Source organism: Drosophila persimilis, unplaced genomic scaffold, assembly GCF_003286085.1.
Source record: "Drosophila persimilis strain 14011-0111.01,24,50 unplaced genomic scaffold, DperRS2 tig00000191-arrow-pilon, whole genome shotgun sequence".
Lineage (NCBI taxonomy): Eukaryota > Metazoa > Arthropoda > Insecta > Diptera > Drosophilidae > Drosophila > Drosophila persimilis.
Window position 1 is genome coordinate 13,157,416 of NW_020825298.1, and position 12,880 is coordinate 13,170,295.

At 36.9% G+C, this 12,880-nt stretch overlaps 3 protein-coding genes and 1 long non-coding RNA gene across 4 annotated transcripts; 2 read left to right on the plus strand and 2 right to left on the minus strand.

The window, feature by feature from the left end:
* The first annotated feature begins 1,507 nt into the window (after positions 1–1,507).
* LOC6589252 (RNA-binding protein Rsf1) lies at positions 1,508–2,486 on the plus strand. The gene has a single exon (XM_002014353.2). It carries the CDS (start codon positions 1,540–1,542, stop codon positions 2,128–2,130), a length of 591 nt encoding a protein of 196 aa, XP_002014389.1. The 5' UTR covers positions 1,508–1,539; the 3' UTR covers positions 2,131–2,486.
* A 1,262-nt stretch (positions 2,487–3,748) lies between these two features.
* On the plus strand, positions 3,749–4,626 carry LOC113565773. Its single transcript, XR_003408782.1, has 3 exons — positions 3,749–4,099; positions 4,169–4,301; positions 4,453–4,626. It is a non-coding gene; the product is annotated as an uncharacterized LOC113565773 (long non-coding RNA).
* A 1,244-nt stretch (positions 4,627–5,870) lies between these two features.
* LOC113565798 lies at positions 5,871–6,648 on the minus strand. Its single transcript, XM_026988964.1, has 2 exons — positions 6,080–6,648; positions 5,871–6,015 (listed from the first exon to the last, which is right to left on the minus strand). The coding sequence occupies exons 1-2, from the start codon at positions 6,279–6,281 to the stop codon at positions 5,900–5,902; spliced, it is 318 nt and encodes a 105-aa protein (XP_026844765.1). The 5' UTR covers positions 6,282–6,648; the 3' UTR covers positions 5,871–5,899.
* A 98-nt stretch (positions 6,649–6,746) lies between these two features.
* On the minus strand, positions 6,747–11,351 carry LOC6589251 (nicalin). Its single transcript, XM_002014352.2, has 6 exons — positions 11,198–11,351; positions 9,800–9,878; positions 8,475–8,943; positions 8,048–8,233; positions 7,275–7,697; positions 6,747–7,202 (listed from the first exon to the last, which is right to left on the minus strand). The coding sequence occupies exons 1-6, from the start codon at positions 11,334–11,336 to the stop codon at positions 6,843–6,845; spliced, it is 1,656 nt and encodes a 551-aa protein (XP_002014388.1). The 5' UTR covers positions 11,337–11,351; the 3' UTR covers positions 6,747–6,842.
* Between the last annotated feature and the right edge of the window lie 1,529 nt (positions 11,352–12,880).

The window sequence follows — 12,880 nt, forward strand, 5'->3', positions numbered from 1 at the left end:
CAAACGAGGGTTACGCGAAATCAAATATGTAATACCATCGAAATTAGATCAGAAACTATTTTTGGCAGTAAAATTGCACTTACGAGACGAATTTGCTACATTAACACACATTGTGATCACAATATGTATTAAAAGTACATTAGCACTAAAATATTTAGTTGACTCGTTAATGATACTAAAAATTAACAAAAGTCGTCTATGATAGACGTTTTTGTTATGTTATATATTATTATGTAAAATAAAACACAACAAATATATTTTAAAGTTGCATTTGTTTTTGCCCCTTTTGAACTCTGTCTCAAAGAATTGAAAGAATTTTTGGGTCACCTTGTCAAACCTTATCAAGGCAAATTTTCGTTTCTATAGCTTAAGGTGCAACCTCGTCGAAAAAAATGGAGCGCCTAGAGCTCCGAAACCATTTGTGATCCTTGAAAATCCTCCCCTGCACTCTGTTAAAAACCGTCCAGTTCTACCAGTTATCTCCAGTTATATTCCTTTCTTTAAAAAAAGGCCGCAAACACTATTGACACAGTCCCCTAGGCTCACAACATATGTATGGTTACTAAAAATATATATGCACAGAGTGCAAGCATCATTGCAATCGCTGATCTAATCAGATCAAATAATACAGAATCGCCAACATAATGATTGCAATCTGAAATTTAATTGAAATTTCACATTCCATCCTAAAAGTTTATTATTGTTAGGGATGGCGCTCAGTGAAAATCGGTGTTACATATTGTTCCACGTTTTCCCACCGTTCCTCCAAGAGATGTCCTGTGTACAGAGGATATTAAAAAGCGCTTAATTAATTACGGGCGGTTTAATTAAACATCTGTTATTTCGAATAACAGGTAAAGCAATAGAAAACTACTTTATCTATGTTGGTAAGGTAAAAATTTCTTATTAACACCACAAAGAAAATGTTAAATACATAATTTCAGTGCTTAATATAACCAAGATGCTCGAGTTGGCTCCGGTTGTTACCTTCCCGAGTGAAATAAGTGGAGTTTTGTTCAACAATTATTAACATTTCTTCACAACAGTATTATTTTTTTTATTTAAGAAGTTTAGAAATTAAGCTCTGTTACGGATAACAATCGCTTTTGTGCGCGTTCGACATATTTTAGAGATATTTCCTTCTAAGACGTCTTGATTTTCGTATATCCCGAATTTTCTGACCCCGTTGTGCTTCAAAGCAAGCAGTTGAAACAAATAACTGGCATTTTTATCATTTTTAAGAACAACAAACAAAGACAAGTGATAAAACACGTTGTGGATAAAAATTAAAACAATTGAAAATTAAAAATTAAAAGAGAAAAAGAGAAACCCACACAGTTTAAGAGTTCTCAAACGAAAATAAATTTGTTCTTCTATTTCGGTGTTCCAATAATGTCTTTAGTGTCTGTTCATATTCCTGTTATGAATGTGTGGACTTACTGTAGCTCAAAACTTGATATACATACAAACGCTCGTTTGCAGGGTTGTGAAAACGTATTGATTTTTTTGCACTGAAGGAATATTAAATATCGCTGTGCAATGACAAGTATGACCGATCAACGTGGGACTAGAGTTTATGTCGGTAATTTAACTGATAAAGTCAAAAAAGATGACCTCGAAGGAGAATTTACCAAGTATGGGAAGCTAAATTCCGTTTGGATTGCGTTCAATCCCCCTGGCTTCGCATTTGTGGAATTTGAACACCGGGATGATGCCGAAAAAGCTTGTGATATTTTGAACGGTTCAGAACTTTTAGGCTCCCAATTGCGTGTGGAAATATCCAAGGGGCGGCCACGCCAAAGCAGGCGTGGTGGATCTAGCGAACGCGGTCGTCGTGGTGATTTCGGCAGGCACAGCATAAACAGTAGCAACGGTGGATTTAGACAAGTACGTGGTTCGAGTGGTTCCAGTAGCCGACATGCTGAGCGTGGTTATAGCTCCGGGCGATCTGGTGCAGGCTATAGCGGAAGAGATAGCGGAAGCAACGGCTTTAGTCGTCGTGATGTCTATGGCGGAGGTCGCGATGGCAGCCGCTACAGTAGTGGCAACAGCACGAGCTATGGTCGTAGCGGTGGACAAGGAGGATGCCGTTTCAGATCTCGTTCTCCAGTGGGAAATCACCGATTCTAAAAATATCGGAAGACGCGACTACTATTTGCTTGATAGTACTATGCGTAAATATTATTAAAATTTTAAGTAATACTGGAAATATCTAAAAATCTAGCCTATGATCGTTTTCGATCAGTCCCTTTAAAAAATGTGTAGCTTTGATAACCGTTCAATTATTTATTTTACGATATTAAATGAACATGCGTTGATTAGGATCTAAAGATTACATTTGCAAGCACTTAATACTTAAGATAACGTAGAAAACTATTAAGAAACAATATATTAAGCCATACCTTAATTACAGACTACACTAAATCGAATTCTAGAAATAGGCGATTTTAATAAAATGGAATGCGTCGTAATCTTTAATACATAAATTGCCTTCAAGAAAATTTAATGGTCAATCAAGGAAAAGAAGTGTTTTACATAAACAACATTTTTGGTATTGCCATCAATCAATCAACAACTAATACAAAGCGGCCGTCGGTAAGTATAAACGAGATCGATGAATGTTTTTAGATCATTTGGATTCCGCAAAGAGCTCAGCTTATGAGCTTTCGCCCTTTTCTCGCGTGTATTTTTTGGTATTAACACAAGTAAAATGCGGCCTTGTTCATGCTCAAACAGATGTACCTACACTGCGCTCCTCAGTTGGAATAAGTAAAGCCACATCGGCCGCCATCGGCAAATTACACTAGGCTATTAAAAGAATCTAAACTTTCATTCCTATCATCAAACCGACTAATAGGGTCTGCCTTTTTTATTACATTTTTGTCTATCATTATGGTTTTTCTTTTAATAATAACATATTTTCTTATGTTTTTTCAGAAGTAAGTTTGAGTTTTTCCTTATATGTAAGCCTTGAGTAAGCTAAACCTTGGTTTGGGACGAAATTTATGAGAGTGCGACTGATTGCCATATATGGTGCTAAAATTTTAAAATATCTAATATCTTATTTATATCCATCAGAATAATTTAAAATTTAAAATATATTCTACTTCGATAGAAAAGGACTTTTACGTGGTTTTTTTGACTTACGCCCAGCGCCTGAGTGAGGTAGAAATCCATCTGGCCATCTTTCGAGTATAGGGTATAAAAGTAGAGTCGCGGCCATAGCTTCAACTCGCAGCGTTCCTGCGCGTTTATTTTTAACTTATATATTTTTAGAGTACATGAAATCGTTTTTAAACCCGAAATTACATTAGGTATTCGTTTTTATACTCGGTACTTACAGTCTGCAGGAGTATATAACACTTCGCGACACTTCAATACGACACATTATATACAAATACCCATCAAAAGCACTAATATTTACAGCCCAAAATTGTTTACTTTATTAATTTTAGAATAAATTTTAAAGGAGATATACGTCATACAAAGAATTATATGTGCATCATATTTTTTTTTTAATTAGAAAAGTACAAAAACTGATATTTTGAATTTTGAATATGCAGTTCTGTTTTGTTTTGTAGTGCAAAGTTCCGCATTACAAACAAAAAACAGTAACCAATTTCGATTGAATATAAAAGTAAACTTAACTTGAAAGTAGTCTTTCAGAAAGCAGAAAGTACATATACTTGTATATACTTCATCATATACTTCCCGCTAGTTTTAGATAGACAATATCGTTTCTACATGGATCCGATCAGTTTTCAAAAGCTCAAGTAAGTGGGATTGCGGGAAGTACTCAGTCAGAGCTTTCGTCTCTTCTATCATGTCCCTTAAATGGTCAGGTTATCTTAGACGTCTAAAATAACGTCGTGTGATATACCTTCCAGCCTTCCGGAGAAGGTGTACAACGACAACGCTGCGGACGAGCTGAGCACCAATCTGGTGGAGGAAGTGGCCTTACTGAAATCCCGGCCAATTGCATCGCTAGGAAACAATCCCTGAGATGAAAAGCGCTAACGCCAGGGACCGTGCTAATCGTTCAGTTGCTTCATTCACTTCCGTCCGAATACGAGAAAGATGACAGATGCAGCAGTGGCAGGTTCGAGTATTTGATGCGGTGGCAAATGCTGTCAGATACCAACGGTACTGACCTACACAATTCTTTCAGATACTGAATGATTTGCCCAACCGTAGTGATATCCCCCTGTGGATCCAGAAGGATTCTGTGATGAGGCATCGGTAGCACGGCATCGCCAGGGTTTTTGCTTGCCCACAGACGTCTCGACAAGGAATTCCCATGAGTGCGTATGTCCTTTGGCGACTCGGGGCTATCGGTTTAGCACAGAACGAATTTTTGTTTAGTTTCTAGTTTCTGTTTGGTTTCAGGAAACTACACTATCCTTTCTTATAAAATTAATCAAAATTTAAGCATTTTTTTTTTATATTTTCCAGAACTATTACGGGTCAAAAATGTATGGACCTTGTGGATCGTGCTGTCCCATGTGCTGTGGAGGCTTCTGTGGTGGCTGCTGCTGAGCAATAAGGACAGGGGCTAAGCATTCCATCACAAGTCCTGTGACTCCTGCAGAAAGCTTAAAGCTATCGTGTAGTCTTTACGAATAAAACATTTACAAATACAAACTTTACACCAATCTTATTAATTGGTGGGCTGGCTCATGTGGATTGTGCCAATATGTATTTTTATGGTTAAATTGGCTTAGACTGGGGGAAAATCTTTAATCCTTAACAAGGACTCCATCAAATCAGGGTATTTTTCTGATCACATGACATGACCTGATCGCCTCACAAATAACGGAGAAAATTAAATATTTTTGATCCTTGATATCCTTGGTCCTTGAAAAGGACTTCATCAAATCAGGGACATTTTTCCGATCACATGAAGATATCGCACGCCCTGATTGCCCCATAAATAACGGAAAGAACAAAATATATGCGACTGTAAAAATTTCCTAGATTCTTGGTCCTTAATAAGGACTCCATCAGATCAAGGATTTTCTTCCGGTCACATGAAGCCATTGCACGTGCCGATCGGACCACAAAGAACGGAGAAAACAAGATATATATGTCTTGGAAAATTATCCTTGATCCTTCGTCCTTGATAAGGACGCCATAAAATCAGGGACATTTTTCCGATCACAGGAAGCCGTCGCACGCCCAGATCGTCCCATAAATAGCGGAGAAAACCAAACTGTCTTATAACTGGCTTTGAAAAAAAAAAACAAAAACTCGCGTCAAATGGTCAAAATCTGGATGGGACACCAGGCCAACAGAAATCAGCAGAAGGTCGCTGAATTTTTTAAAAAATTTTTGGTCCCCCAAAAGTATGCACCATTTTTTGCACTCGCTACAGTTGCTTGCTGCTGATTTCTGTTTGCCTGGTGTCCCATCCAGATTTTGACCATTTGACGCGAGTTTTTGTTTTTTGTACAGTGGCGCCCCTATAGAGGATTTCGTGAACTACATTTTCAAAAACAACAAATTACAAGCCAGTTTTGTTTTCTCCCTTATTTATGGGCCGATCGGGACGTGCGACGGCTTCCTGTGATCGGAAAAATGTCCCTGATTTGATGAAGTCCTTTTCAAGGACCAAGGATATCAAGGATCAAAAATATTTAATTTTCTCCGTTATTTGTGAGCCGATAAGGACATGCCATGGCTTCCTGTGATCAGAAAAATACCCTGATTTTATGGATTCCTTGTTAAGGATCAAGAATTTTCCAACAGTCTAAGCAAATTTAACCATAAAAATACATATTGGCACAATCCACATGAGACAGCCCACCAATTAATAAGATTTGGGAAAAGGTTTTATATGTAAATGTTTTATTTGTAAAGACTACACGATAGATTCAAGATTTCTGCAGGAGTCACAGGATTTTTAATGGAAGGCATAGCCCCTGTCGTTATTGCTCAGCAGCAGCCACCACAAAAGCCTCCACAGCACAAGGGACATCACGATCCACAAGGGCCATACATTTTTGACCCGTAATAGTTCTGGAAAATATAAAAAAGATTGATTAAATTTGATTAGGTTTATAAGAAAGGATAGTGTAGTTACCTGAAACCAAACAGAAACTCGAAACTAAACAAAAATTCGTTCTGTGTAAATCGGATAGGCCCGAGTCGCCAAAGAACATACGCTCTCGTGGGAATCCCTTGTCGAGAAAAACCCTAGCGATGCCGTGCAACCGATGCCTCATCACAGAATCCTTCTGGACCCACAGCGTGATATCCCTACGGTTGGGCAACTCATTCAGCATCTGAAAGAAACCCAATTGTGTAGGTCAATACCGTTGATATCTGACAGTATTTGCCACCGCTTCAAATACTCGCAGCTGCCACTGCTGCATCTGTCATCTTTCTCGTATTCGGACGGAAGCGAATGATTGCGCTTTTCATCTCAGGGATTGTTTCCTAGCGATGCGATTGGCTGGGTGTTCAGTAAGGCCTCTACCTTGGTTCGTGCTCAGCTCGTCCGCAGAGATGCTGTTGTACAACTTCTCCGGAAGGTGTATAATACCAATCACTCCACTTCCATTCTCATAATGGATGGAGACGTCCTTCTTGCACTTCGTTTATCCCTTTTCTACCTAATTATATATTTGCGTAGAATTTATGTTATCTGATTCTACATTCCTGTCTTTTCTTGGGGCGGTGGATTAACATCTAGAGTAAGGAATACAGAAAGGCAAAGAGATTTAAACAACAAAATTTCAAAAAACATCTTTGGTATCAAATTGCACTAAATTTATTTAACTTTCTCTTTATACTTAATGATGTAGCAAAAAATTGATTGATAATGACAAAGTTTTAACGAAACTTCACTTGAACTTTAGTCGTTCGGGGTAGTGTCCATTAGTTTGTACCGAGGTATCATCTCTTGTAAGTCTTGAAACTTTGTCGTAAAAGAGGGGAAAGTATTGAATGCCAAAGAATACAGTTAACAAATAAAAGCCTATTAAAATAGTGAGGAAAATATCAAAAATAGCTGGTTTAACTCTGTAAACATTCAGTTTCACATCGTTTTCGTTGTAGAACATAAAATCAGGATCTCGACTATCGGCTTTATCATATATGATTTTAACATTGTTAAGGTACTTTTCAAAAGCATCTTTAAGATCATTGTTATGCAACACTGATTTGATTCCGAAGTATGGCGAGACATTTTCTTCTTTTATGGCCTGCAAATTTAAGCAAAAAAACATAATTATGTGTTAAATAATATTAAGATACTCGTAAACGGCATTACTTACAAATTGACCGTCAAAAATACTTGTCGTTGGTTCCATTTTGTACATGAAACTAGCCAGGGCTTCCGCTACTATTCTTGAGGCGATAAGTGTATGTGTCAAAATACGTGTTTCATCATCCTTGAATATTGTTGTTCGCGATGGGCTTCTATGACTTTTCAGCGAAGATAGGGTAAAAGAAGGATATCGTTTGATGCTGAATCGCTCATGCTCCCATGCAAGTTTTGAATCAGCTAAGTTTATCTTCTTGTGGACACCTTCTACCGTTATGTTATATTTTTCTGCCGTAGATTTAAGTAGCTTGAAGAAGTGGCTTATTGACGTTTTTTCTTTGGGTGGCTTAGAAACATGCATGTACATATCCATATCTGGATTGGAGGATAAACTTTCTATGATGGTATCCAAGCAAAGCACAAATTCAACATTCTGTATAAAAATAATCAATTTAAAAATATGTTACTAAGGGAATTATATATGTAGTTATATTTTATGTTGAACAGTGTACGTATATAGTATAGCAGTCATAGTATGCACGAGTATGTATGTAGAAGCATAGGTGAGGATTATTAAAGGTCCCGTATACCGAGCACCCGTATCCTGAACCGACGAACGAAAATTTGAATTTGATTTATTGCATTTGTTTCCGATGCAATATCTTGTTGTTTTACAGTCTTTGGTTTTATCAAATTTAATATTTACATGGTTTATCTATTACTTTGGCAGGTTATTGCCTACCTCCCTTTCCTTACAATTTGTTGTAGTAATAAGTTTATTACCTGTAAAGCGGAATTATCGTCTATTTCTAGCCATTTCTTCGAGCCTTGAAAGTTAAGAAGTAGACCGGTATCCGAAATCATAAAAATGAGACGGTAGTTTGGAGCCATATTTGTCGTAGAATGCAGCTTACTAAACATTTCTATGAGTGCCAGTAAGACTGTTACATCAGCATTCACGGGATAGTCCTGAAAATAAAACAAGCCATTCAAATTAGCTAATAAAAAGAAAGACCAAGTCGAATAGAATAATATATTGTATGTGAAAGAACACGGACTAATAATATAAATACAATATAAACTACGTTGGCTTCTTGCAGATTATTTTGTCATTTCAAGCAAAGTTTGTGTTGGGACAATAGCTGTATTCCTTCAGAAGGTTATGGCTAATATGCTGAGGTGACACCATAAAAAATTGCATAATACTTACATTAAATACACCAAATGTTTTGAGAGTTGCCGTTATCAATATTACTGGTAACTTGTGTGCATCGACAGCGTTGTCATTGGCCTTTAAATGCAATTGATTCGATAACAGCTCGCCGTAGATAATAGGTATCTTGCTGTTTTTGTTTGCGACTTTGTTAGTACCACCTACAGTTGCATGATATCCATTGGCTGAAACTGACATAATCAATTGTGCAACCGATGTTTGATTTTGACTAGAAGCTTTTATGGTTGTATAAGTGATCTCGTCAATTATTTTTTCCAAATTTATATTATAGGGGGCGAAATAAATTGGCACTGCCCCAGTATGCGTGAGCATCGCCTGCTCTAGGACGGCTATATGCTCCTTAGCTTCAGCGTCCAATTTCATAATATCCGACGGCAACATAATGATAAGGCCTCCTGCATTTTGGCGTATTTTGTCAAAGTCATTAACAGACAAATTAATTAATCTATAATATAAAATGGAATAAATATTATTATGAATAAATTATAAATATTATAAATCTGTCTATTATATAAACAAGTTTTGGTTCGTCGTCGTCCTAGTGGTCTCGATTTTTTTTTTTCCGATAATGGGGTCCATTACTGACCGCCACATAGTGCAGCGAGGCTATTTTTATTTGCTGGTTAAGCAAGTGAGACGGGGTTGGCGAAAGAGCAAAGCGAGAAAAGGCTTGCCCCCAAGTAAATTATAAATAAACAATACGTATTATTTATTCGTTGTGGTGCTGATTTTTGACTGATAACCCTGTTCAAAACTTGGCACTTTAAAATTGTTCAATGAATAATGGTTTTTTTCATGGTTTTTTTTAATGGAATAAAAAATTGGTGTTTTAATATATGAAGTAAATATATTGTTGATCAGCATCAATAGTCGAGTCGATATAACCATGCCTGTCTGTCCGTCTTGTTTGACGCCTAGAGACTATAAGACCTAGTTCAACTTAGATCACGATTTAATGGTTGGGGAGGGAGCGACTTGTAGAAGAATAAAAAACAGATAAAATAGTAAATAATTTTTTAGTAGATGGGCTTCGATGAAATATTTGTGCCTGGCTTAAATGAGAGTTTATCGAACACACCCTTCAAATATCTTAAAAATTGATGAACCAATTAAGCATTTTGTTGAATTGTTAGAAAGGGTCTGCATTATAATTCACACCGAGATGAAGTAGTATGTGAGTTGTAAATATCTTTTGCGACATGCTCATACGCACATTTTCGTTATATTCCTTTTGGTGATCAAACTTTTAATCTCTAACCGTGTAGTGTTCGCATGTAGTACTGTGCGTACCGTGGACTTACCGTGTGAGAACACAATGTCGTGAGGTATTCCATGAATACAATGATCTCGCTTCTAGGGAAATTGACGATTGCCGGCTACCTAAAAATTATAAGTGAATAATGATTTATTAATAACATAATGTTTGTAAACAATATGCATGTTGGTAATGTCTCAAAATGGTAGATAAAAAAAGTTATCAATTTAGAACATTAATAAAAGGTATGGGCTAGTATTTAGTATTTATATTTTTAGAAGAGGACGATTAACTCAATGGATATAATGTGTATTTTTTAGTAAGAGCATACGAACGATTCATACAACAGTACATGTTTTGCATGTTTGCATCACCTACAATCTAGATATCGTAGAGCCATGAATAAGCTTTGTTTCAAATTAAATTTATTTCATGAATATTTCTTTATTCGTTCAGATTTGATGATTTTTGCAAGCCGAAATGTTTCTTTCAAATTATTGTATGGGCGGATCATTTTTATTTGTGTATTTTGGTCTGTCGGCTATCTAAGAATCCACTGAACTTTATCTCAGTGTATTATCTCTGTTGTTTTTGTATATCTCTGATTCTTGTATGCATTGGTCTCTTTGTCAATTTACGGGTTTCAGGAGAAAGCCAACTAACATTTCAAGCGCTGAAAATTAAAATAGTCTCCAATCAGTATATTTGCGTGAGAACATGATCACAGGATTCTGAATACAAAAATATGGTTGCTCTAGCTTTTATAGTCTCTGAGATCTATGCACTAATCGGGACGGACAGACAGACATGTCTCTATCGACTCGGTAATTGATGCTGATGATGATCGGGAACGCTTCCTTCTGGGTGTTACACACATTTATTTTCACCACAAATCGAATATAACCCTATACTCTTTGAATATCGGGTATAACTAAAGATTGGTTTATCGACTTCGAATTAAGGTGACGGTTGGTTGTCGTTCCAAAAAATATAACGACCACATAAACTCGTCGGCTTTCTCCAGGCCGGTAATTTGTCGGCTGAAAAGAAAGGGTGTTGTAAAGCGCACAAATGTGCTGTTGAGCGCTCCAACGCAACGTCAAGCGCAGAAATGTGCTGTACAGCGCAAACGACAGGATCTCTTTGATTATTGAATCAGCTGGCCCACGGTTAACAGTTTACTCTCACATTAGTCCTTGAGAAAATTAGTTTTCAGTTCGACTTTTTTGGTCCGATAAATTTCAACCCGCGTAAAAGAAATTACTAAATAAACTGTTAATTGAAAAAGTATTGCTGTGCTAATATATATGTATATATACAAGGATCAATCAAAATAAACAAGAAATTCCACGTAGGTTTAAGTAATAAACAGTGCGAATATAAATAAACGATCCAACATTAAATTAAATAAAACAGATCATAGAAAAAGTAAATATGAACATACCAAAATTTTGACCATTGACGTCGAATTTAGACATAGACATAACTTCGAATTCGCTTGCCATTACTGGTAAACAAAAAGCTAGCACCGGTATGGCTATTAGAAGAAAATAAGACATGCCTCCATCTGTCTCGCGCAACATCTTATTTATAGATTGAAGAAATTAATACAATAATAAATGTAGCCGGGTAGATGAGCAGCTATGACCAACGAAAAAGTCGATGTCCGTCAAAATAGCGTCAAACCAATGGAACTTTGAACTTCGCTTTGGAACTTTGAAAATGAAACATGAACGCTTAAATTTATGAAAGCAGAACACGAATGCTTTTAATGGTGTGAGAAAAACTCGCACATTGAATTCCAAAAATTGCCTCTCTCGTTATCGGAAAAAATAATGCTGTTTTATAGAGCAATAACGTAACTTAGGCCAATATAAACGCTCAGAGCTTATTTCCACTGGCGACCATCCATCATACATTCCTCGGTTTGTCCGTAATATTTTGCCGATCCAAACTTTGTTCATTTATTCCACCATCCATCTGAGATGCGCCTAATCTGCACGTTTCTATGCGATATTTAACTCCGTTGGCTCTTTACACTGAGTATATCCCGGTGGAACGGTGGTATTTTTTGACAGACATGAAACACGATTCACATTGGCACCATCCATCAAAAAGAAGCTGATGAGCATAAAATAACAAAGTTCTGTTCTGAATAATAAAGTTTATGCAAGTTTAACTTATTGAATTGGCCACTTTATTGATTATAATAAAACAATAAATATATGTAGAATGAGAGTTACCCTTTGGACTAATATATCATGTTGCGTCCTTCGCAAGAAGGGGACGGCAAATAAAACGGCTGCTGGCAAAGGAGAAAGCGAATCCGGTTGTGAGAAGTTGGAGTTTAACGATGGCACACAAATAGCGAAGGGGATAGGTTTAGCCTTACAGCTATGGCGCATTGGCCCCTTACATGTAGTCCAATAGTTTGAATTTTCCTCAAAACAGGGCCTATCCATTTGAGGTTTCAGAGAGTCGCCACAAAGCCATGGTCCTATCGCAAAGAATGGATCCATTGGCATCTTATAAATTCTACAACCAAAAAAAAACCGGTCGCATTTCGTGTAACGGAATTATATGTAAAATGCGGCATTCAGGGGTTTGATCAGATGGCTGCACCTTAACCGTTTATACATAGACAAACGATACCTTAAACGACGACCAATTAATGTACCTATACCAGATAGTACAAAACCCTGAGGAATACATTTATTTCGACTTTTCCCGAGTTTTCAAACTCAAAATTTCGTTTAAAAATACCACCAAACAATTTTTAATTTGAAATCTCAATATTTTGTAGACGATAAGGTTAAGCTACAAAGGGTTCGGGTAAGATATATAGCGAATTTGTCAGTTTTGCAGAATTACAGAAGTCAGATATACTTAAGTTATGTGAAAAAAGAAGCACAACCTCTGGAAAAAACCTCGCCGCCGTTGTTGTTTATATCCGCTGTGGTTTCTCAGATGCGTATATTTTCGGCTAAGGCCCCAATGCGCGACACTGGGTGATCAAACCAAAGCCGCAGCGGATACTTCAGAGTGTCAGTCAACAGGGAGAGCGCAGCAGTCTGCCGTCAACGTTTGTTAACATTAAAGCCATATGGGGCCCAATTCAAATATAAAT